The following is a 25161-nucleotide window of genomic DNA, read 5'->3' on the forward strand; positions in this document are numbered from 1 at the left end:
GTTGTGTGTTTTTGTGTTTCCCCCCTTTTAATTATTTGAAAAATTTGATGTTGATGGGCAGATCTGTTTAATTTCTTACAAGTTTTAAGACTCTGGGCGATTACTACGAAAACTAAAGGCTGATGTAAGTTAAGCAATTTAAAGAAAAAAACAATTATAGCATACAACCAACAATAACCACTGGACTAAAAGCTACTTGAGAATGTTTGAGCGCACTAAACCAACCCCCTTACCTGGACAAACTGTAAAAGTTATAAAAAATTAAAACAACTTATAAAATAACAAAGACACGAAGTACCGACAAATTAAGTTCACCTATTCTCTGTGCTGTCATGTAAAAATGTCAAAATAAATACCAATGTAATTATCTTTCATGTAATTTTTTGGCAAAGAGTGTTCATCAAAGATAGTAAACAAAGGATGTTGCATAATGATGTTGTTGCGTGATTTGCTTCTTGACTGAACAATAGAATGTCCTTGTTGGAGTTCAGTCTTGTACATGTATTGATGTAATCTGGTTTTGACATATTATTTAAAAGTTATTTGTGCCAAGGTTATAGTATGATCTCAGTCAAGGATTGCAGAATTACGTTAAAAATAAAGGAAGCCAGAGTTCGGACATTTTAAACATTTAAGTTTATTAAGCAACTTCTAGAGGGCGATCTGTTATTTCATCAGTTTTATCATACAAACTACATTAAAATTCTTAATCAAATGAACGAACACATATATGGGAGAATGAACGCGAGGCAAAACTTAATAACTTTTTTTATTGCTGTTCTTAATCTTAAAGGTCATTCTCACTGGTATGTAATTATTCCAAAGATTCGAGCTGGAGCGCACACAACGAAGTCGATTACACTTCGTCGAGCACATGAAAAAATGTATATGAATAATACACTAATAATGCATAGGTTATCGTAATTAGAAACCATGCAATGTTTTTGTATGTACATGTATTTTAAACAGTATAGCATTCAAGAAGCTAACGTCTCTGTGGAGACGGAATGAGAGCAAACTGAAGCGAATGTGTAAAATAATTACTCAATTTTAACTAAACAAGAATTAATATCGATGATAAATTGTGATTCTGGCAGAAAATTCATAAAGGTTATGATTTTCTTTATTCAATAAATTATTTTTCATCCCACACCCTCTTATGCAAAACAGGACACAGCTTAAAAAGTCAACGAAAAGCTCAGTAGCAGCATGCGGTGTCCACACATATTGTTCAAAACGTCAAGCCGAAAAACAACATTCACAAAAACGATTAAAAGTAATTTCGTAAATTTTGTTACATGCATGAGGAGAAAACTTGTGTTCACGAACCTTATAATACTTACTACATTGTGGAAATATGCATCAAAACTCACTAAAATTATAAGTGATCAAAAAATATGTTTTAGAAGTAATAGCTTCTTATTATGTTTTTATATATAAGTTTTCATGAAACAAGAATATTTTTTAATTCATATTGTATCGTTTGAATAACTAAATGCTCTAAATTGATACGTAACAACGTGCAAATGCATTTGACGTGATCGTCATCGCAAATTAGCATAATAAAACAAATTTCAATGAATTTTATTGCAAATTTAGAAACACATGATTTTTTTGATTATATTGGTACCAAACCAAAACTTGTGGCACCTGATTTGGTATCCCTTGTCATTTGTTTAGTGACACAGTGTACCAAACCAAAACTTGTGGCACCTGATTTGGTATCCCTTGTCATTTGTTTAGTGACACAGTGTACCAAACCAAAACTTGTGGCACCTGATTTGGTATCCATTGTCATTTGTTTAGTGACACAGTGTACCAAACCAAAACTTTTGGCACCTGATTTGGTATCCCTTGTCATTTGTTTAGTGACACAGTGTACCAAACCAAAACTTGTGGCACCTGATTTGGTATCCCTTGTCATTTGTTTAGTGACACAGTGTACCAAACCAAAACTTGTGGCACCTGATTTGGTATCCCTTGTCATTTGTTTAGTGACACAGTGTACCAAACCAAAACTTGTGGCACCTGATTTGATATCCCTTGTCATTTGTTTAGATACACAGTTCTTATTTACCCTGAAGATTATTGACAAAGGGACATTTAGATTGTGTTTGCTTAGCTTTTATCCTTTTGTAATTTATTTCAATTGTAACAGTTTATTTCAAAATAGATGGACGAATGGATAGATGTTTGTCCAGTGGCCAATATAACAAGCATATTGTTAGTTTGATACAAATATAAAAGAAAAACAATGCGTTAAGTAGACCGAAACACAGAGCCGTATCACAACGTGCTACTTCACAAGATAACAGTCCACAGAACGACATGCCACCCTACCTGGAGACAATATTCTGAATCTGATCCGGCAAGGCTTTCCTCTTACTCCTAAATTCTACGATCTCAGAGGAGAAGAAGCAAATACCAATGTTAATCCGGACGGAGACCGAACTAACAACCTCTCGTAAACAAGGCAAAAAGGCTACCACCAGACCACCGAGGCGTTTTTTTAAAGATAGAATGTAGAAATTAAAAGTATTAAACAGGTTACGACTAGATGATTGGAGGAAACAAAATTAAAGATGATGCTGAGAAATCTAATGTTAAATAAAGTCGCCCTTGCAGACATAAAGAATAAAGCTCTTTAAATTATACTATTGTAATGTAGTTTTTCATTATTGTTGAGCGAATCGAGACGCAAAAAATAAAATTTGAATTTTACTGATTATTGTTAGGGGATTTGACATAAGACTATAAATTTCCGTCAAAGGCAATTATTATTTATTTGATGAACATTCAAGTCTTTAAATCACCGCAGTCATACACTTTGTTACGCAATTGTTAAACAAATTTTCAATGGTGAACATTATGAATAAAAATGTCGACTCTTATTTGCATTTCGAAGGGGGTGTCTCAATAAAAATTAATACTTTAATAATTTTGTGCGTCGGAAGCGCATTTCTTGATTTCCCTTCACCTTCAAGCATTCCCCTTGCCATCAAAGTGCTGTAAAATGTGGCAACTACATTTGCATTTATTATTAAAATTTTAAAAAAAAATAAAAAGCGTCACCCCTCAGTATAAGAAGGTAGTGTTTAAAACTATTTATTATTGACAGTATGATGATGATCATCATCATAAAAGTAATTGCAATTGTGATTTGCATTTTAAGATTTGCAATATTGTAATTTGTGGTACTAAAATGAAGTCTGATCAATAGGTTCTACTGTAGAAAATATGTATGAATTAAAAATTCCCAATAAAATACTATTCTAAATATAGTTTTATATCATAAAGGAATTTTAAAAGATTTCAAACAACTTAAACTTTTAATTAGATATTTTTGTATTATTAGTAGTAGTGCTATAGGTAAATAACTTACATGTTTGGTTATTATACACGTCCCACATTAATTCATTAGTCACGATCATTCTACCATTGTGTTGAATGAATGTCTTATCTATCACCTTATCCTTATGAAATAACTCACATTTGATATTATATTCCTTAAGATGAAATTCGCAATTCATTGAACATGTTGGATAATGTTAACCATAATTTAGATTTCAAAATCATCATTTATCAACTATATAATGTAAAAATGTGTATAAAAATGCACAATTCATTGCAGTTTCAGAGCCATTAAATGATATTCTAATGTGATGTGAGAGATAACAGTTTCACAAGTGCAAGGCTTAATTCTGTTTTGAGACTGTAACGAACGAGCTTTAACTCTTATGTGCATACACAAAAAAAAATAAAACTAGGGGAAACTGTTTCAGTTCAGACTAAACCAAATGTCACCCCTTAATGTGTTGAGGTCATTCTGGTAGACTAAAGGTGCCATATAAGTCCGGAAAGATATTATCGTGACAAATAAGAATACATAATAGAAAATGGGTGTGGGGATCTTAACTGTTTTCGATCATTTTAAAAATTTATAAAATGGGAAGGGGTCATAACGTCCCCTCGGGACAAGATATGTAGTGCATATGAATGGAACTAAAAAAAGTTGTAGATATTTAACACAAGAAGACGGGGCATAACCCCCGGGAACAAAACCGATGGTGCAATGAAAGGACTTATCATGGCAATTCACATGTGAATGGTTAAGGGGTGGGAATCTGAGCAATTTTTATATATTTTACAGTTAACATTATATGCGGTTGGAAACAAGCCCCAGGAAAAACAAACTTTCCAAATATATTTAACTGTTCAGATTAGTAAGAGGGCGGACAATCTCCACCAGGTACAAAACAAATGATGCACTAGAAAGGTATAATCATGGCAAATAAGAATATATATGGTTAAGAGTTCTGCATATTTTGATAGACATTTTAGGAATTTGTTATACGAGGAGGCATGGCATGATCCCTGAACTAAACGCAGATACCAGTATCTTGTTCTACGTTAAGGAAAATCCCGTTACTTGAAAAACCACATTAGTGCTGATTATAATAACATTTACGTCGGGTCAGGTGAAAATATCATCTAAATGCTGTTCATTTTGATCGATAATTTATTTGTTGAGTTTGGTAGATTGACATTTCAACAGACGGTCGGTTTAAAACTGTTTTTTAATTATGTATACTCGCTAGCAGTTTTTATCTTTGTATTCGGAATTTATACCAAGCCTTCTTGAAAGACAAGATATCTTTTCTTTGTCAAAATCACTTTCAGGTATATTAATGATTCATTTACACTCAATAATCTTTTATTCAGTGAATATTAAATTATGTTCTCATGGTTTCATGAGAATTTTCTGATTAAGGATACAACGTATACAGACAAGGCATTTTTTTCACAGAAAAATCTTACGATTAAAATTGGTCGTCAGTTATACTGAAATTATCATGATTTACGAGTATTTTTTCTCGTAAGATTTTTTTCTGAAATAAATCGCAGATCCATATCTATTTTTTTTCTCTTTGATATATGGTAAACTGAATGACAGATTCTATGACAAACGCGATTATTTCAATTTTCCTATTATAAGCTTCCAATTCTTAAGAAATTACTTACAAAATGAATCAGCTTATAGTGCCAATGAAACAACTCTATATCCAAGTCAAAATTTATAAAAGTAAACCAATATAGGTCAAAGTATGGTCTTCAACACGGAGCCTTGGCTCACATCGAACAGCAAGCTATAAAGGGCCCCAAAAATGACTAGTGTAAAACCATTCAAACAGGAAAACCAACGGTCTACTCTATATAAACAAACGAAAAACGAGAAACACTTATGAACCACATCAACAAACGACAACTACTGAACATCAGATTCCTAACTTAGGACAGGTGCAAACAATTGCAGCGGGTTTAAACGTTTTAATGGTACCCAACCTTCATCCTTATCTGAAACAATAGTGTAACATCACAACATAGAAAGACACACACTATAAAATATCAATTGAAAAGGCTTAACTCAATCAAAAGACATATTAACACCAGTGAACATACACTGAACAAATAAATTTAATCTATGATACAATGTTAATACAAAATAAATTAACTAAGGGAAGAATAATTAAAGTTACATGTTATACCGCTGTGAAATGTTTAACAATTTAAGAAAAACAATATGTTTGAACAAAAATATCAGCCATTTGCAATTACTTTAAACACAGGTAAATGAAAATAATTTTGTCGTTAGGTATACGTGTACCGTTCAAATGGAGAAAGAAAATGTTTTTACAAAATAAATAATTTTGACGTTCATAGTACGAAGAAGTGAAAATTTATAGTAATACCAAACACTTATCAAAGCTGGTATAAAGACCAGATATAACCCTGAATAAGTAAACATTAAATAACAAAAAAGCATTACAATTAGTATCAACAGGTCAAATAAACAAGAAAGTACGATTTGAGAGTACTCGCAGTTACTGACAGCTAGTTAAAAGCCAAAATCAATTAATAATAAAAAATCATGCATCAGAGACTAAAATTAACTAAAACACATCCCAGGGATTTAGTATTTTAACGTCATGGACAGTCAAAGAAGACATGACTTGTGCAATGCCAAAAATAAATGTATCGACAGGTAGTAGGCTAGTTAGGAGTTAACCTCTTTATAGATCAAAATGAACGTGGGTGTGTCTTTATACATCCCGTTTGAAAAGAATACAACTTTAGTTATGTTTTAATTTGCTGATGACAAAGTCGATATCAGTGCCAATGTAAACTATATTTAAAGATCTAATTACAACATTGATAAGATAACCTTTACTAATAAGCTTGTTTAAAGGTTCGATGAGTTTTACACGGATCACATAGTGATTTCCGCGCTTTAAATACAATATTACCGTAAAATTTAGGATGTGAAGCTTTTAAGTATTTTAGTTGATACAATAGGCCGGACCGTGTTCTCAATGGAATTTTCCTATAAAGAGGTTAAACGTCACTCAAAAACTACTTGATCAATGTTATGAGAAAGGCCTGAAACGATCCATTCACAAGTACCACGGTTGCCATTATGTATTTTATTTATCTTTACAGTGTTTAAATATTTCAAATCATTTAGAACATTAAGTTACTGCTGACACAATTTCTTCTGTACCACTATGTGTTAACTCTCATAAATACCGGTTTCGTCATGTTACTGGGTAAGACACATTTTATTTAACTTCATGTGACTTTGGAATCTAGTGGCGAATGATGCATGCATAGCATGTCTTAGATATACTTACCCTGTCGACGCACCTGGTTTCGCTCTGTTTTAACTTTGTAATATTCCGCGTTAAGTTTCAATCCGATGTCTGTCTTTTTTTTAACATCGGTAAACTATTGTCGCCTTTATTTATACCCGACTTGTAAGATCGTTTAACATATGTATACTACCATTATATCTTATTGCGAACCCAATGACTACAGTGCCATCTCTACCTGTCCCATCAAATGAATACAAAAGCTATTGTTATCTGTGTAGTTTATTCACTGGGACCTTTAAATTTCTTCTAAGAGAAATCTATCACTCATTGATTAATTTACCTGAGTCATGACAAATTTTTCTTATATATAGACAAAAAATACTTTTTTTATACTCATTAACGGCCTGTGATGATGTATTTATTCAAAATTGATAATATATTATCAATCTCTTCAATATAAACGCTGATTTAATCATAAAGATTTGATTTCTAACAAAAGTTAAAGTAATGTTACCTTTGAAATTTACATTTTTTTTGGTTTTGTTTAGTTATAGAATACATTTAAGTAGGTCTTAATTTGAACATCATAATTTTGATGGGACAAGAGAACTTACAAAAGTTTAAATACCTTGACCAGATAGAGATGGCACTGTGGAAAACTTTCATTGGGTTCGCAATAAATGATTTAGTCCATTAAAACTAGAGTATGATGACTGAAGTCTCTGTTACATTCATCCACTAGTTACCTACACTAGCGGCAACTTCGGACTTCATATATATTGCAATCTCATTTGTGTATACCTCAAACTCACCTTTCACAGATACATTTTTGCCTGAATTCTTGGGCACGCTTGGATGAAATTATTATTCATATTTATGCGTATAACTTAACACTCAACTCAAACCTGGAACAGGACAAATGTGTAAGGTGTTCTCATCAATAATGAAGAAAAATTAAATGTTTGAAATAAAACAGCCATTTCTTCTTCACATCTCAAAAGTAACTACTGTGAATTCATTTATTTTCGTGGGTACCAATTTTCGCGGATTCAGGCAAGAATTTACATTCATGGATATTTGATTTCGTGGTTTAGACAAAATCGGCACATACGCCTATAGATAATTTGCATTTTGTTGAACATGTTAATTCGTGGTTCGTCTTTTACCTACGAAATCAACGAACATAAGTATCACACGAATAATAATGAATCCACACTATCCAACATTTCAATTAATATTCAGACATTTCGATCTGTGATAAAGTTATTACTGTTCTAACATTTTCTATGCGATCAAAATGTTACATCTTTTTCTGATTGTTCATTATTATATCAAATTAACAATTGCTAAACAAATAAACTGTTAACACAGAGATATGTCTTGCCTATTTGTTATTTTGATCATGCAAATGTTGAAATTAAAATAGCAGTACTTTTACATGTAAGCTATGCAAACATGCAAGGTCAATGAACCATGACTGAAGGTACAGGGCTAAACAATCTCCATGGAAATGACTTGTGCCAAAGCTAATACAACTGCAAACTAGAGGCTCTCAAGAGCCTGTGTCGCTCACCTGTATTAACTGATGCTTTGGAAATCATGTAAAATAAGGTTAAAATCATAATTAATAGTATTAGATATTAGATATTATAATGATATCTAAGATAATAACAAAAAACTGCAAAATTTTTGTAAAATTACTAACTCAGGGGCAGCAACCCAACAACGGGTTGTCGGATTCGTCTGAAAATTTCAGGGCAGATAAATCTAAATCTGATGAACATTTTTGCCACCTGTCAGATTTGCTCTAAATGCTTTAGTTTCAGAGATATAAACCAAAAACTGCATTTTACCCCTATGTTCTATTTTTAACCAAGTCGGCCATGATGGTTGGAAGGCGGGGTCATCGGACAAATTTTTTAAACTAGATACCCTAATAATGATTATGGCCAAGTATGGTTAAATTTGTCTCAGTAGTTTCAGAGAAGATTTTTGTAAAAGATTACAAAAATTTACAAAAAATTGTTAAAAATTGACTATTAAGGGCAATAACTCCTAAAGGGGTCGACTGACAATTTTGGTCATGACAACTTATTTGTAAATCTTACTTTGCTAAACATTATTGCTGTTTACAGTTTATCTCTATCTATAATAATATTCAAGATAATAACCAAAAACTGCAAAATTTCCTTAAAATTACCAATTCAGGGGCAGCAGCCCAACAACAGGTTGTCAGATTTGTCTGAAAATTTCAGGGCAGATAGATCTTGACCTGATAATCAGTTTTATCCTATGTCAGATTTACTCTAAATGCTTTGGTTTCAGAGATATAAGCCAAAATCTACATTTTACCCCTATGTTCTATTTTTAGCCATGGCGGCCATCTTGGTTAGTTGGCGGGGTTATCGGACACATTTTTTAAACTAGATACCCTAATGATGATTGTGGCCAAGTTTGATTAAATTTGGCCCAGTGGTTTCAGAGGAGAAGATTTTTGTAAAAAGCTAACGACGACGGACGACGACGACGACGACGACGACGCCGACGACGACAACGACGGACGACGGACGCCAAGTGATGAGAAAAGCTCACTTGGCCCTTCGGGCCAGGTGAGCTAAAAAGTATACCATTGACTTTTCATAAGTCGTTCCCTTTAAACAAACCTAAACACAAACATTAACTTGTAAACTATGTAAAAGTTTCAAAGTCAATGAACCATAATGAGGGGGTGGGGTTATATAATCTCCACGGAAATGAAACTTGCGAATGCTTATACATTTGCATACCAAATATCATTGACTTAACATTAGTGGTTCATCTTAAACTGACCTAATCACAAACTAATACATGTAAACTAAGCAAAAGTTTCAAAGTCAATAGACCATGACTGAGGGGGTAAGGACCTAATATTCTCCATGGAAATGAGATGTGCTAATGCTTATACATCTGCATACCAATTATCATTGACCTACCACTAACGGTTCCCCTTAAACTGACCTAATAACAAACTAATACATAAAAACTAAGCAAAAGTTTTAAAGTCAATAGACCATGACTGAGTGGGCAGGGCCAAATAATCTCCATAGTAATGAGATGTGCCAATGTTTAAACAACTGCATACAAAATATCATTGACCTACCACTAGTGGTTCACCATAAACTAGACCTAATCACAAACTAATACATTGTTGACGCCTTCGCCGGAAACAGCATACCTATGTCTCGCTTTTTGATTCCGTCAAGGCGAGATAAACATACTGATTTCCATAGCAGTGGAAAAAATATCTTGAATGACTGCAAGAGAACTATCTGAACAAAACTGAAATTATCGCATGGGAAATATCTGAAAAAATAGATTAGAGTATACCAATCGTGATCACATCAAAATGACAGTTTCGGACTAAAGTACTTCAGACCTTGGTAAAGCAAATTTGTCTGAGGTAAATAATAAATAATCTAACAAAAAGTCGACCATTCCTAGTGTACAGTGTAGTCATGTAGTGAATATGTACATTAATTTACACTATATATTCATTTAGTCGTAAAGCCTTTATTTCAATATCAATTTAAATATTTACATCTATAATGAATTTATTGAACATTACAAGGAGTTCTATAGTAAGATCTTACTATCCTTTTACACTATTATTTGAAAAGAAACGATAATCACAAATACTTAAAAATTACTGCTACAGGAAAGTTGGACCAACATTTGTTTAAACATATTCTCTATTTTACACATTATAAAACAGAATATAAAAATACGAGACATATAATAAAAAATGGAATTGTACTATCTGCTACTTCCGCTTATAAGGAGTATCGCGTGCCAAATTAGATGATATTAATGAATCATACAACTGGGTGCATGAATGAAATGTACTAAATGATATCTTTTTTTTACAGCGAGTATCGTGTCTTCCATATTTTAAAACTCATGTATATCCGACACATTGCATACTATTAATAAAACGAGCATTATTTGACAAAGACCTGACCACTAAAAGTAAATTGCATAAACTCTGTCAAGCAGATTCTGACATAGAGTTTTGCTCATTACAATTAATAATTATGATACATATTTGTTCCAACTAAGCTAAAATCAGTTTTAAAAGACAAATTGTTACGAAATATACATTTAAAACATGATTAACATTAAAACGAATAGCATTATGCTCCAGGTTATGTTACTATATCAGTGCAACCATAATCATTCGCTATGGCTTTATGATGCAATCAAAGATTTGTCCGATACAAGAACATCCAAGGTAAATTTAACTTATAACTTTTATCACTTAAAATAAATTTTGACAGCAAGTTGATAAATAGTTGAAAGCTTCTTTTTCGTTGAGGGTTGCTGTACTCGAGTCGTTTGAGAAAAAAACAATTTCAAATCATTTGCAGTTCCCGATTTTATCATATCATGAATGTATAACTGGTAAAAATAGTTGGATTGTGTACCAAAAAATGAAATGGCAGGTTGGTTTTATTAAGTTCATAGTTCTAACACCTGTACATTTAAGAAATGTTTAAATACATTTAAGAAATGTTTAAATACATTTAAGAAATGTTTAAATACATTTCATTTCATTTCCAATATACCTTCAGTTGTTTATCTTCTAACAAAGGAATAGTGTACAAAACATCCCTTAATTTGAAATATCTAATATTATAAGTAATTGATACAATTGTACATTTACATCACATCACACATAGAAAATGCCCAACTATAAAATAATTGAATCATAACAAATCATAAGCAAATCTTTACCAAATTAAATATTAGTACTTTTGAACGGAAATCATACAATAACATATTAAAGTGAGATTTGTGATTTTGATGATTTCAAAAGTTTTTTTGAAAAAGTGCTTGAATCAAATGATTTGTAATAATTACAAATAACTTTTGATGAGCAGAATTATAAGGCTGATATCTTTGGTAATTTTTTATTATTAACTTTTGGTGAACAAAAAGTAATTTGGCTTTAGTTTTCTTCACATTTTTAACTGTATATGTTTAGACATGTATGTAAGTTACATTTTGAAGAACTTGTGATTAGATTCGATAGGACTCAATTCGATTTAAAAAAAAATTTAAAGTCAAGTATATATAATGGACATGATGAATTTCATGTTACTTTGCATATTCATTCAATAATCACACGAGAGTGGGTTAAGAAAAATTTTCCTGTATATTTCGTTGCAAAGAAGCACATTTTTACACAGGAATATCACAGAAGTAAAATTGTAACAAAAAAAATCCCAAGGTATAACATATACATAATATAGGTATATATCAAGGCTGTTATAGATTTGAACTTTATTTTGTATCTCATTAATTTGACTTTCTCCTTACAAGTATAAAAGAATTGATGTCATTTCACTCTTATTTGATAATCTCCTTGAATAGCGTTTGAGTTTTTGACAATAATTTGAAAGCTATTTATAAGTGCATACGGTGATAAAATTTATTCATATATTCCAAAGTTTAAGCGGATGTGTGAAGTATGCTCCAAAGTTTAAGCGGATGTGTGAAGTATGCTCCAAAGTTTATTCGGATGTGTGTTACTATGATTTGATAGTGATAAAGCATACTGATATAATACAGATTTTTCAATGACATGGTACTTTGATTTAAACAATAATAATTTATTTCCCACGAGTTTAACCAATCAACAAATTTTCAATCATAAATTGCAGCAGAAAAATGTCTAAGCCTTGTTCATATTATGCCAACTGACAGAAATTCCATCTTTCAATTTATCAGTATGTCTGTTCATGTGTGTCAACTCCCATTTCTTCATCCAAGGTCCTTCCAATGCAGTCTCAAAATCCCAGTTTTCTGATGGCTATAAAATAATGCTAGCATCATGAGCATTAAAAAAAAGTATAACAAGAATTACGAACCCAAAGGTAAATTCAAAAAGGGGGAAGTCCATAAAAACTGACAAGATCAAACGTATGACTTTATTAACAATCGGAACGAAAGGAATGTTTTTCTCGGGGTAACAATCTGCTCTATCACCCTCTCAGCTATGTATTCTTTATATAATGGTGTCTGCAGTCTATCTCTGTCTTTCCAAACATACAAAGCAGTTTTTATGTTTAAAAGTTATAAGCAAAACCTGTTAAACAAAATGATTTTGTATACATTCTTTATTCCTTAAATGAAAATGATGAAATACGGAGGAATGAACTTCCAGAGTAGCCAGCTTAGAACAATTACATTTTCACACTAATCAACTCAGGTATCTAATAAGACTTTGTATTATAGTAAAAACAAGCATTTCATTTTGTAACAGGAAGTTTAAACCAATACGTTCATATGACAATTTCGGCATCACTTGATTCTAATAGCCCTGTTCTAATTTCGGAAAAAGTCTGGTCATGTTGAAGAGTTACATAAGACTAATTTTGAGTGTAATGACTACAGATGATTAAGAAACAACAAGTCAACTTGACCTAGATACTTACCGGGAGTACATCGGCTACAGCATCTCTCTGTTTTTCTCGTCTGTTCACACCATCAAATTCTGTCCAATCAATCTTATAGTCGGGGTCCTTTGCTGATCGCATTAATAAGGAACCTTTTAGTCCCCAGAATCCTGATGGAAGGTCTGGTTTCTGCCATCTTAGGTCTAGACTCCACCTTATCTGGTTACTCATATTGGGTAAACTATATAAATCAAATTAAGTTATCTTCTTTATCTTCTAATAATTTGTTAAAATAAGGAACATACTTATCTGTTGGTTTACACTTCAAAATCATCAATGCACAACCATGTCTTAATTGAAATTGTTGAATTTTTTTTATCAAAAATAAAAAATAAATTAAGTTATTGAGCATTATCTATTTTCAACTTGAATAAAAAGTCACAGATACATGTTAAGACAGTATCTAAACATTGATACTGTAATTTCAGACACTGTGGTTGATTATCCACTGGTCTGTATATCTGATATCTGTCTAAGAATCAGGCAGTGGTGAAAACATGGCAAACAAAAACCCGCTCAGGTTTACATTAATCTAAGTTCAAAATGGTGCACGAATATATTAAAATTAGTTTTCGTTCTATGTTGTGATGTTACACTATTGTTTCAGGTAGGGTGAAGGTTGGCGCCTATTAAAACGTTTAAACCCGCTGCATTTGTTTGCACCTGTCCTAAGTCAGGAACCTGATGTTCAGTGGTTGTCGTTTGTTGATGTGGTTCATAAGTGTTTCTCGTTTCTCGTTTTTTATATAGATTAGACCGTTGGTTTTCCTGTTTGAATGGTTTTACACTAGTAATTTTTGGGGCCCTTTAAAGCTTCCTGTTCGGTGTGAGCCAAGGCTCCGTGTCGAAGGCCGTACTTTGACCTATAATGGTTTACTTTTACAAATTGTGACTTGGATGGAGAGTTGTCTCATTGGCACTCATACCACATCTTCTTATATCTATTCTTTTCCTGTTCTGGTATTTCAAGATATAATTGAAATACACTAGAAATTAACAATAAAGGGAAGCTAATTGCGTAATTTTCTATCATTCTAACCAAAAGTTATCTAGAGATTTCTCGAAATATCAGACACGCAGAAACGAAAGATCTACCATGTCTAACTCAGGATGAGGGTAACTTCGAAAAAAAGTTGGTTAGGTCGTCGGGGTTTTTTTCAGCCATGTTTTTAAATTCTTCTAAATTGATCGATTCTTACAGAGACTGTCACTTAAAAGACCACTTTAGCTTCAACATTCTCACCTTCTGTGTGGTATTAGATTATTCAAAAGGAGCATTCCTCCATAAGGTACAGGGACGGTGATGATATCCTTTTCCAAATCAATGTCTACAAATAAGTGTAAAAGAATAATGAGGATCTAGATGGGTGTCTTCTTTTCCGTATTCTTTATTTCTTAGTCATTTTCCTCCGTTCTTTATTTTTGGTTCATTTTCTCTATTATTGATTTCTTTAAATATTATTTCCATTATAAATTTGTGTATTCCAATCAACGGGATATGTTCAACTAATAACCAATAGGACTAAGACTATAAAGCATCGTAATTATAGAAACGAACGTCATGAAAATGACATATTAATCTAAGGTACTTCAAACTTTCTATAAATGTCATTTTCACTCATTTACTAATAGATAGTCCAAGATACATTTGTCTATTGTCGAATTCATATGTTTTTTTGTAAAGAGGAATGATATGCTTTACAAACCTAATGTTTTCTCCATCTCTTTTTCTTCTAACATGACATACCATGTATTTCCATAGCAACATTGGTGAGTTGCAACAATACCCTTTTGATGTCCTCCGCTTGCCACCTGAACATAGAACCAATAAGTTAAACTGTATCAATATACAAATGTACATTCTTTTCTGAACAGAATAAAGGTAATTTCTGGCTTTATTATGTTGTTGGGTTACTGTCACATTGAAGTTTATTCCACGTCTTTCTTTGATCGTATATGTTTAACGTCAAATCATAGAGACACTTCATTTGTAGTTATTTTCCTTAGTACACGAAACGGCAAATTGTTTAAACACATATGTACACTATGCAAAAAAAATCATAGTCCAAACAAAACACTGACAATTATTATTTAATGATCAAGACAGGTAATAGGAAAGTGGTCACGATTCTATACAAAATCAAGTTACAATAAAAGTCAATAATGAATAACAATACCAAAGATGTAACAAAAACAACGATGTACACCAACGATTAGAATACTTGCACGCCCCACAACTGGACAATAATGTCATTATCACAGTCAAGGAAAAATCTTCTTGACAAAGAAACAATTAGGTTTTTCCTGGAGTTCAATGACATATTCACATATTCAGTTACAAGTGTAAGTACTTCATAATATAATTATATTTAAAGGATATAGAGATAACATTAAGGGCATACGATACAGTTTTGATCCCATAATGAAATTTTGATGAAAATTTGCATATAGGCTAATTTTTACCTGATTAAATCAAATATGAAATAAACAATATAGCATCATGTGCTACTTTTTGAGTAAATTGAGGTTGAAATTTCAGATATTTCCTCAAATTTCGGATTTGTGGACGTTTTTTTTCTTTTCGATAGAAATACATATTTTTTTTGTTTTAAAAGATAAATGCAAGCTGTTTTTTGTTAAATTATTTGTAATTTCTGTTTTATATAAATGTTCTATAAATTTGTACATTTCATTTTTACAAATAACTCATATTAATCAAATGATTATGATTGTAGAAAAAAAACGTCATTTTTTGCTGTATATTTATCAAATTTAAAAAAATTGCACTATTGACTTTTTCATGAAAATTGGTAAACATAATCTTCATACGTAATCAAAACAAATGTCATTTTAAAAAAGAGGAGTCCATGAACTCGTTTTCAAGTTAAATCAGTTTGAATGATAAAAATCAGTCGAAAACTGCATCTTTTCCCGATAAGTCACAGTTTGGCGTCGCGAAAATAACAATTTACGTTAGCAACGTCATTACCTCCCCTGTAACTGTATCGTATGCCCTTAACTACTGATTGTACTGTACCAGCAATCAATGTCTCTTCGGTGATGCTCGAGGCAAAACTATTTAAAAATCAAAAACTTTATACAAACGTTGAAGCGCTTATCAAAACCAAAAAGGACCTAAAGTATAGCCTGATCCCGACAAGGAATCAGAGCTATGCATGAAGGAGATACATTCCTTAATTTAAAATAGTTTCAAAATAGTATAACAGCAAATTTCAAACAAACAATATCGGTATTTTCATGACAGAACCGAAGTACTAACTACTTGGCTGGTGATACCTTCTGGGATTAACAGTCCACCAGCAGAGATATCGACACAGTGGTAGTGAACACATTAACGGTACCAATTTGACTGATAAAGGCAACAGTAGTATACCGCTGTTCGAAACTCATAAATCGATAGAGATAAAAACAAATCCGGGTTACAAACTGAACCAGACGAGAGTGACTTTACGAAGTGTTTATAATATTTTCAAAAGTTAAATATCAACAGTGAAATAAACGTGGATATAATAGTTATATATATGCATCTTCTTAAAAGAGGCCGAAGGTACAAGAGGGACAATAAAAAGCTATAGGCAGATGAAAAATCAACAACACAACTGCAAAATACGGAAACCCACGAAGAGACTCATAACAGTCTGTAAAACACTACATAACATGACAGAGAAATCAACATTGAAGATCCCACCAAAATCCAAAAAACACTTCTTTATTAGAAGAAGTGTGTTTTTTACAAGGTTCGTTTCTAGCATAATAAATTTTATATAAAAGTAAAACACATAAAAAAGTTATTAATGGTGAACAAACCTGCATGCAACCATTTTTTTCAGTAGCATCTAGTAGTGGAATCCATGCTGTCGGCTGCAGGGTTTTGTAACAGTCGTTGTCAAGGTAACCACAGTCTACAAAAATCAAAGTATACACAATTACAACTTTCTACATCAAGATATATGGCCAATTGTCCTGAATTTGTTTCCCTCAAAATCTGAACGTAGATAAAACCTTATGAAATTCATTAATTTTAATGCTATAAATATTTTAAAATAAACGGTTGTTGAACACAATTTGATCGATTTCAAGGTTTTGTACAATTTTGAATCGGGAAAATTCCGAATCAAGAATCACTTTTGTAAATGGGAGGTTAAACACAGTTTGAAATTCCTATGCAAATTTATTACATTTAGATACCTTGATGCCATGGTACGGTAGTTGCCTCGCTCTGAGGAGTTTTTGTACGCAAATTCCATACCGGATGACCAGCAATTTCTGGGCCAATCAACTGCTCTACAACATTTAACAGACGCTCGCTGGTCCATAGATCTTTGAACGCCTGTAAACAGCAACACCATAAACATTAGTAAGTAAATAAAACAAAATATTTTCAAAAACAAAAAGTGACAAATGACAGTTCGATTTTGAGGTATTCTGATATATTTTGTAATCAACAGGCAGTAATAGTAAGGCCACAAACTGCCACAGACTTAATAACGGAAAAGAGATACAAAGAACGGCGCGACAATTTTTTTCTCTCTGCTATATCGTATAACTGAAAGTATGCCGTAATAATGGATATTTTCTAAAGTGCTTTTGGTTTTGTTTCGTATTTTAGCACAACCCCTAGCAATGTCTTTCATGGAGAGAACTATTTCTCGATTAGTTACAATTTCACACATTAACCAAGATGTTTCCCGATGTTAACCGACTGCTTTGTTTTATCGACAAGGTTGCACGTTTTAATCAATTATTTAATTAATTACCGTAACTGAACGTAACCCACCTGTGGCAAACCATCCCCTTTATGCATGAGAATGTTCGCTCCTGGCCATTCCGCCTCTATTGCTGTTAATCTCTCATAAAATCCAAGTTCTCTGTATAAATCTGAAAAGATGATTAATCAACATTGAAAGGAAAGCATAATATATTCTTATATTTACAGGCTTTTATCTACCTTTTCATGACATTCAGTTAGTTGTTTGCTTAACGTTCAGTGTCAAACATTTCATACATATCAACTGGGACTAAAATAATGGTCCCAGATATGCAGGACGATGGATCATCTCAAATTAGTTGGCCCTTTTGTTAATTCAGATATAGTGGTAACATTGCCACTTGAAGACTTTAAGAACCTGCCCAATGCATTTTCATAAAGAATAAGGAAGGCAAGGTAAGAAAAATTAAATTCGACAATGACAGACTAAATACATATATCACGTCCCTAAAAAAAAAGAGTAAAAATAAACTATGATCCAAAGGATACTACCTACATAGTATATTAAATATAAAGCAACACCGATCTCACAGAAGACTGTAGTCCAAATAATTATGACGTATTGAAAGGCTATTTTATTTTTTTGCTTTGACGCCTCCATAATTATGACGTCTTGAAAGGCTATTAGGAATGCGTCAAAGAAAAAAAATAAAATAGCCTTTCAAGACGTCATAATTATTTGGACTAAGAAGACTGGATGAACTCAGATTTCAGGAAGGCCGCGCTCGTGGCATCCGTCGTGCATATTACTCCTGTTTAAACCCCGGGTAGATATTATTAAAGGAGATGTGAGATATACATCACATAAGCAACGTTTGATAAAATTCTTTCATATATTGCAGAGTTACTTAGACGCCGTAAACGAGTAAATTATGTATATTGCATCTGTGGTAACCCTAGCCGGTAATAGGATATGTTCACAAGTGTTACATAAATGAAGTTTTTCACCTTTGCAATGTACTTTAAAAAAAACTGGAAAAAAATTGTTACGGTTCCATGCATCATTGAGATTTCTTCGACTCAGTGATCACAAAACATAAATCTATTGATACTCCGTCCCTTACATAGTAGTTTAATGAATTACGTAACATACAGTATTTAATACACACTCAAGTAAAATGAACGGGTTTTGCAGAAAAATTTATTAATATTATATATGTATTCTTGTTCGCATGTATATTTATGACCTTTCCGATCGAAAAATTATTTTTTATTCGGACTAATTAAACGTATGTAGAGTATAGCACTTTAAACTTAACATACGTACTTCCGAAATTAAGATCTCAAGGAAAACGGAACATGTTTTCGTATTTTTAAAAACACCCTAAACAGCCAAATGAACGTCATCCCCCCTTTTCGTTATAATTGGTATTAATACCTTATCAACTTCTGTGATTTTTATGAGATATAGAAATATGTATATATGAACAGTTTGTAGTTTTGATAAGGACTCCCGAGTAAACTGACGACTTCAACCAAGTTGACTTATCTGTAACTTTCTTTCTGATTATTCTGCAATTTTATGTTTCTATTATAGTTTTTAAGATTAAAGCTAAAACACAAAACGAAATTAGTAAAAATCATCAATTAAGGGAAATGACTCCTATAAGATTTTGTCAAAACGGACAATGTGTAGATATGTTTTAACACTGTTTTATCCTGTGTTCTATATTTAGCATTGATGACCATGTTTGTTGGAAGACAAAATCAATTAAAACTAAATACCCAAAAGGATGATTCTGGCCAAGTTTGTTTCAAATTAGCCCAATGTACTCAGAGGAGAAGATTTCTTGTACAAGTAAACGGCCGACGGGACGGACAACGACAGACGACGGACAACAAGTGATGGCAATAGGACAGGTGATCTGAATAAGGATATGTGGTATGGTTGCCATTGAAACAAGAAGACACAAAAGACCTCAGGACAAGGATTTAAACAACTACAGGTCACAGAACGGCCTTTAACAATGAGCAAAACCAATACCGCCTAGTAAATAAGCCATAAAAGAGCCAAGATAAAAAAAAGTAAAACAGTTTAAAGTTATTGGCTGATTGAAGCTGATATTATAAGAAAAACAATTATGACAAACAGTTACTATAACGACAACCATTGAACTAAAGTTTTCTCACTTGGGAAAGGCACATACAGAGTGTGGTTGGGTTTGTTGAGAAATAATTGTGAAGTCTACAGAAGCAGGTTAATGCAATCAATTTATCTTTTTATTGTTACATACGTTTTTTGTAGTAGGATAATTTTGCTGATTCGTTTAGAAAATCCTTTCGGGAAGACCAAGGAAGTAATAACACTAGTCAGGTTTGCACAACAAATGTTTGAAATCTTATTTTATCATTAATTAAATGAACTTCAAAACTTTTAGAGCTTGACGAATTGTATAGAAACTTGTCTTTTGGTGACGAATGTATCTTATCCTCTCAATGTCTTTTGAGTTTTGTGTTGTTGAGGTTCTGCTTTGATCTTTCTGTATGTCAGATAATTTTTCATCTCAAACTGATCTACTCATCTCAGTCAGGATATTCGATGAGATTGCAGCCGAGAAACTTCCTTTATTTTGTTTATTTCAAATATAATAAAAACTGCTCTTGTAACAAGTAAATGTTAAGGCTTACTTTAAAAAGATAAAGTACGATTTGCCAAATATATAACAGAGGAATAATCGTCAGTCAGACAAACCGAAATAAAATCTGGTTTTCTCTATTGTCGTCCGGCTATATTTGTTTTACTGGCTGTAGGTCTAAAACCGAACCAATAAACGGATCAGGCGAACCAATCGTCTCGAAATCCGAGAAAAGACTTTCCACTATGTGTTGTGTGTTAAAGTATTAACTTCGGTTAGCATTCATTTATTTTTCTCTAAAGCTTACTCTTGATTCTCTTTGTTTTATACAACTTCTGTGCAAGACATTCAAGTTGATCATTGATAGCATCTTTGCAGGGTTCCAGCTCGTCTTTCGTAAAGAATTTCTCAACAATGACATATCCCTGAAACACAATCAAGTAAATTAGGAGACGATCATTTAATATTCTGGGGCGGCAGCTTTATTTTCACTTTTGAGCACAACTGTTTCCTGCATTTTGTGTTGCAGATTAGTCATTTTCATCATGTCTTAAGCAAGGTTATTTATTTTCAGCTCATACCAGGCATTTTCAAAATCCTTCTGCCCCCATGCCAAACCTCCCCCAAGAAAATCAAATGGTCGTCCCCTTATAGGTTTAGATAAAATCGTTTGACATTATACCATTATAATGATTATTTTTAAAATAATTTGAAATTTTTCATCTTTAAAGCATGTTGAAGAGATTTTGTACACAAAAGACTATGTTTTCATTTAGAATGTAATGTACTATTATGATTTTGACGACCCTGCTATATCAAATTCAATCTTCTGGGGAATTTTTCACAATATCAGTCAATTAGTCACCAGTTAGAATTCAAAACATTAGATTAATCATGTCAATTAACATTCAAATATATATATATCAAATGAACGTGCATAAAGCATTAATATCAAACATGATACATTACATTACACTGCGAAATCTTACATGTATACATGGATAGTTGTCTCAATTGCAATCATACCAGTGTGACATCTCTTTATTTAATGTTGAGTGCAAATTTTGTCCTCAACACACATTCGACATCCGTATGATTCCCCACCCTTATGGAACTGAATTGTTTTTTTTTGGTTCAATAATATAGGATATTCAATAGGTAATTTTGTAAGTACAAATAATTCATAGAACACCATGTTTTAATAAAATAATTAATGTCACCATCATACATAATTAAGTAAGCAACTATATATATATATGTGTGTGTGTTTGAAAAACTTTAGCTATTATAAGTTTGAATTTTGTAACTGATGTACTGTATCATGTTTATCAAAATTAAGTTCAATTCTGTAATGCAATTATTACCTAGCTTTATACCCAATACACATTGGAGATTTTTCCTTTTTCATTTCTTAATACAGGTATATGATGTCATTTGAGAATAACCCCTGCCCCCTTTTTCAAAACTCAAATGCATGTATGTATTTCCTTAAATCTTTAAGTTTGCAAGAATTCTTTCAATGACTGTTTGTATACAGGCAGGAATTATTTTAAAAATGTTGCTGTGTAATTTGAAAGAGATAAATTGAATGTGTCTACACACATGACATTGGTATATGTGTAGTTCCTGCAAGTTTGCCGCAAGTTTGCAACAAACAATTGCCGCAAGCTTGCAGCAAACAATTGCCGCAAGCTTGCAGCAAACAATTACCGCAAGCTTGTGGCAAATCTAATTTGCATAATTATGTTTGCAGCAAGCTTGCAGCAAGCTTGCCGCAACCTTCATTTGGATGGTCGCAGGGCTTATTTTTCGGTAAGGGCACTAACTTAACCTAGGATATAAATGGTCCGATATAAATTTGATTATCTTAGTTTGAATTACCTAATATTACATAGTACTCAGCCCGAAACAAACAAAATACCAAACACTTAAAAGGATAAAGATAAGAAATTGATTGTTTAAGTATTCAGACAATTATTATAGATAATGATAAACGTATTTTTAAACCGTGTAATTCGTACATACATGTACACGTATTTAAAACCTTGGGAGATTAAAATCACTGAAATGAAAGAAGCAGAGAATTATAACTATGTCAGAAGGATACATTAGATGAAATAAGGGAACAGAAATGTTACTTTTAATTTAACAACAGAAATTATTAGAAAATTATCCCTGACACAGCACAGCAAACCTTGCAAGTGCCAGAAAGTGTACTTTTCTTAAATCATGATTATGACTTCGTTTTTTCTTTCTTCCTGTTGTAAACTCAATAATAGAGCTCTATTATATCTACTATCAGTGACCGCTGTAGATAGTAAAATAGCAATTGATAGTTAATAACAAATGTTATTTTTTGTATATCTGCCTAAGTCTAACACAGAAAAACAATAAAATAACGGATTTTGGAAAAGGGGGAGGGCAAAAGTACTGTCCTGTCCACAAGTACATGATCCATTATGGTTGATATAATGACCATACTGGATATATAATGACGCTCTCTGAACGTCTACTCGGAACTCGCTATAGGACATCCTTGGCCCAATAAGAAACTTAAAAATGGCTGAATCCGCCCCTGCTTGAGTAGGATAAACTAACCATTATGATCTTATGAATTTATGTGTGTACAATAAATTTAGTATGTCATGTATGTGTGCAGTATAAACATAAGCTATTTATATTATCGGCAAAATTACTTGTTTAGAAAAGAAAGGCGCATTTTGAATCAATACCATTAATGTAAAATGATGTGATAGCGTAAATATACAAATAATATAAGTGTACTACAATGTCAATAATATAATATCGCATAATTGTTTTGTTCGTCCAACGGATATAATGATTGATTCCTGTTAGAACTTACCTTTGTAAAAAATTGTTCTATTTCCTCATTGGACAGTTGACCAGGTTTTTGTTCTTTTATTTTAGGTCTGGCATTGAGATTAAAATGATCAGGAAAGCATTCCCCCGTAAATCCATGCTTTACTTCTGTCGGCATATTTTCTAGGTCCTAGCTGCGTAATTTTTCAGTTTTATTTTTATTTATGACCCGGATTTAAACCAGATTGTTACTATTTATATTTCAATTATGTTACGTAATACATTGTGTACACAATATCACAGGTAAACTGAGAGTTACTTGGCGGTAAATTATAAAAAAGGAAACCAATTCATAAAGTTGCCAATCACCTATTTAAAGTGACATTTTCAAACAAATTGACAATGAGAAACGGGCATGAAAAAATCTATAGATAGATAGAAAAATGAATCATAGTAGTTTATATTTATCCATTCTACAAAGAGGTGTCCGTTTGCCAATAATGGATGTATAAATACGCAGCAACGATCGGCATAGGGACGTTTAACCCGATGACATGTATAGAGTCTGAGCAAGTATCACGTTGTCTGCACATGAAAAAAAACCCATAGCAAGTCACTTACTTTAAAAGGGTTCCGTGGGGGGCCTGTTGCAAGGCACAAGTTCTATTATTATCTAACACACTGTCTAGGAGACAGATTAATAAAAGCAATTTTGCTGCAGCTTGTTTCTGAATCCTATTTATTTATTCCATGTATCAGAATTATATACTATGTATTGTTTATTTGAATAAATATTGTTTAAACTAACATACTCTCATTTCCAGTGGCACTCTTAATATCCGTCTTGATCCCGGTCGACCAACATTGATGAACCCCATTCATATTTGATTTATTTTGAATACGCCCCGCCGTCCATATGCATCAAATATTTGCTACTGTACGTTTAACAAAAATCAACCAACAGGCCCCTTTGTAGAGTAAATTATTAATGTTTAAAGTCAAGAAAGTATTGCAAGCGGCATTTCTGAAATTGAGTTGATTGGTTAGGGTGTATTTGTTTCTCGTTTTGAATATTCGCTGATATGAACACAAGAAAAGAAAAACGAAGAATGATTTCTAATTCTTAAGAACGTAAACTCACGTTTTGTTTTTATAATAAAAACCAATTATTGCAACAACAAAAATATTCCAGGACAGTTTATATTAATTAGACTTTTCTTTAACTTAAAAGAGCCGTAGACTTTTCTTTAAGTTAAAGAGCCGAAGATCTTATGAACTAAATAACATTATTAGGCAAAGAATTAAAGATAAAACATACCCAATGAAATGATTACAATGACAGTAATGGTATCAATTTTACCTTCAAAATATGAGAATTTCGGAGAATTTCATTAACAAATGTCTCTTCAGTGATACTCAAGGCCAACACATTTGAAAATCCAGAATCTAATACAAACGTTGCAGAGCTTGATTGTTTTTAATCATTTCAAATCTATATACATACCTAATAATATATTTGTTTTTCAAAAACACTTTATTTATTAATTGTTGAAAAATTCCTTGCCAAGGTTTTCTTACATTTTGTTAGAAGTGAAAATATCTATAAAAAAAAAATGAATAATCACTAAAACAATTTACCAATGTCTGTAAATTTTATTTTTACTTTCTTATTTCTAAATAAGGTGGTAGATCGCGTATATTTGTTAAAATAATTGTTGATAATTTTCTCATTTTTATTTCATATCTTTAAATTTGATTAACTTTAAATGATATATATCCAGGCGTCTATCAAGGATTTCTCTGAAGGGTGTTATTTTGGACCCTGACACTCT

The 25161-nt window shown here is 32.2% G+C and overlaps 1 protein-coding gene across 1 annotated transcript; it reads right to left on the reverse strand.

The window, feature by feature from the left end:
• Positions 1–10179: 10179 nt before the first annotated feature.
• Positions 10180–23595, reverse strand: LOC127729685 (uncharacterized). The gene is made up of 9 exons (XM_052237535.1): positions 23373–23595; positions 20817–20934; positions 17943–18043; positions 17354–17495; positions 16973–17067; positions 14851–14956; positions 14388–14472; positions 13124–13325; positions 10180–12498 (listed from the first exon to the last, which is right to left on the reverse strand). Exons 1-9 carry the CDS (start codon positions 23505–23507, stop codon positions 12361–12363), a joined length of 1122 nt encoding a protein of 373 aa, XP_052093495.1. The 5' UTR covers positions 23508–23595; the 3' UTR covers positions 10180–12360.
• Between the last annotated feature and the right edge of the window lie 1566 nt (positions 23596–25161).

The sequence above is a fragment of the Mytilus californianus genome, unplaced genomic scaffold (assembly GCF_021869535.1).
Source record: "Mytilus californianus isolate M0D057914Y unplaced genomic scaffold, xbMytCali1.0.p SCAF_2, whole genome shotgun sequence".
In the NCBI taxonomy this organism is placed as follows: Eukaryota; Metazoa; Mollusca; class Bivalvia; order Mytilida; family Mytilidae; genus Mytilus; species Mytilus californianus.